The 648-nt window shown below is 66.5% G+C and overlaps 1 protein-coding gene across 1 annotated transcript in view; it reads left to right on the top strand.

Moving 5' to 3' along the window:
• Nucleotides 1-648, top strand: part of DENND4B (DENN domain containing 4B) — a 17694-nt gene that overhangs the window by 3181 nt on the left and 13865 nt on the right. The window contains exons 6-8 of the mRNA XM_035890515.1: nt 1-64; nt 184-390; nt 479-607. Of these exons, the coding sequence (XP_035746408.1) occupies nt 1-64; nt 184-390; nt 479-607 (400 nt within the window). The remainder of the gene's footprint in view (nt 65-183; nt 391-478; nt 608-648) is intronic.

Below are 648 nucleotides of genomic sequence, written 5' to 3'. Positions count from 1 at the left end.
GGCCCTGCTGTGCCAGGGCAGGAGCAGTGCCCCCAGCAGCCCGGCCCCACGCAGGACCAAGCAGGTGAGCGGGGCCAACGGTGCGATGAGTTGGCCAGGCCTCAGCGGGGACGGGACAACGAGGGGTACAGGATGCCAGCTGTGCCCCTGCCACCTCCCTTCTCTTCCTCCCCTCGTCCCCAGGAGATGAAGGTGGCCCAGCGCGTGGCCCAGAAGTACTCTTCGGTGCCAGACATGTGGGCCAAGTGCCTGCTGGGGCACTGCTACGGGCTCTGGTTCCTCTACCTGCCCACCCACGTCCGCGCCGCCCCTGCCAAGCTGCGGGCGCTCCAGCTGGCCTACGAGGTCCTGCGCAAGATGGAGGCTCACAAAGTGGTGCTGCCAGATGAGGTCAGTGGCATTTGGGGCAGGGGCCTCGCTGGCAGTGGGGGACAGGGACCCTGGCCACCTTTAATTGCCCGTGGTTGCCCCCCCCCAGGTCTGCTACCGCATCCTGATGCAGCTCTGTGGGCAGTACGGGGAGCCAGTGCTGTCGGTGCGGGTGCTGCTGGAGATGAAGCGTGCTGGCATCGTGCCCAACACCATCACCTACGGCTACTACAACAAGGTGACAAGGGGGGGGACATGCACATGGGGGGGATGAGGGGG

The sequence above is a fragment of the Egretta garzetta genome, unplaced genomic scaffold (assembly GCF_000687185.1).
Source record: "Egretta garzetta isolate BGI_Z169 unplaced genomic scaffold, ASM68718v1 scaffold350, whole genome shotgun sequence".
NCBI classification, from domain to species: domain Eukaryota; kingdom Metazoa; phylum Chordata; class Aves; order Pelecaniformes; family Ardeidae; genus Egretta; species Egretta garzetta.
The sequence above is the reverse complement of the archived record's forward strand: the minus strand, read 5'-3'. Positions and strand labels throughout refer to the sequence as shown.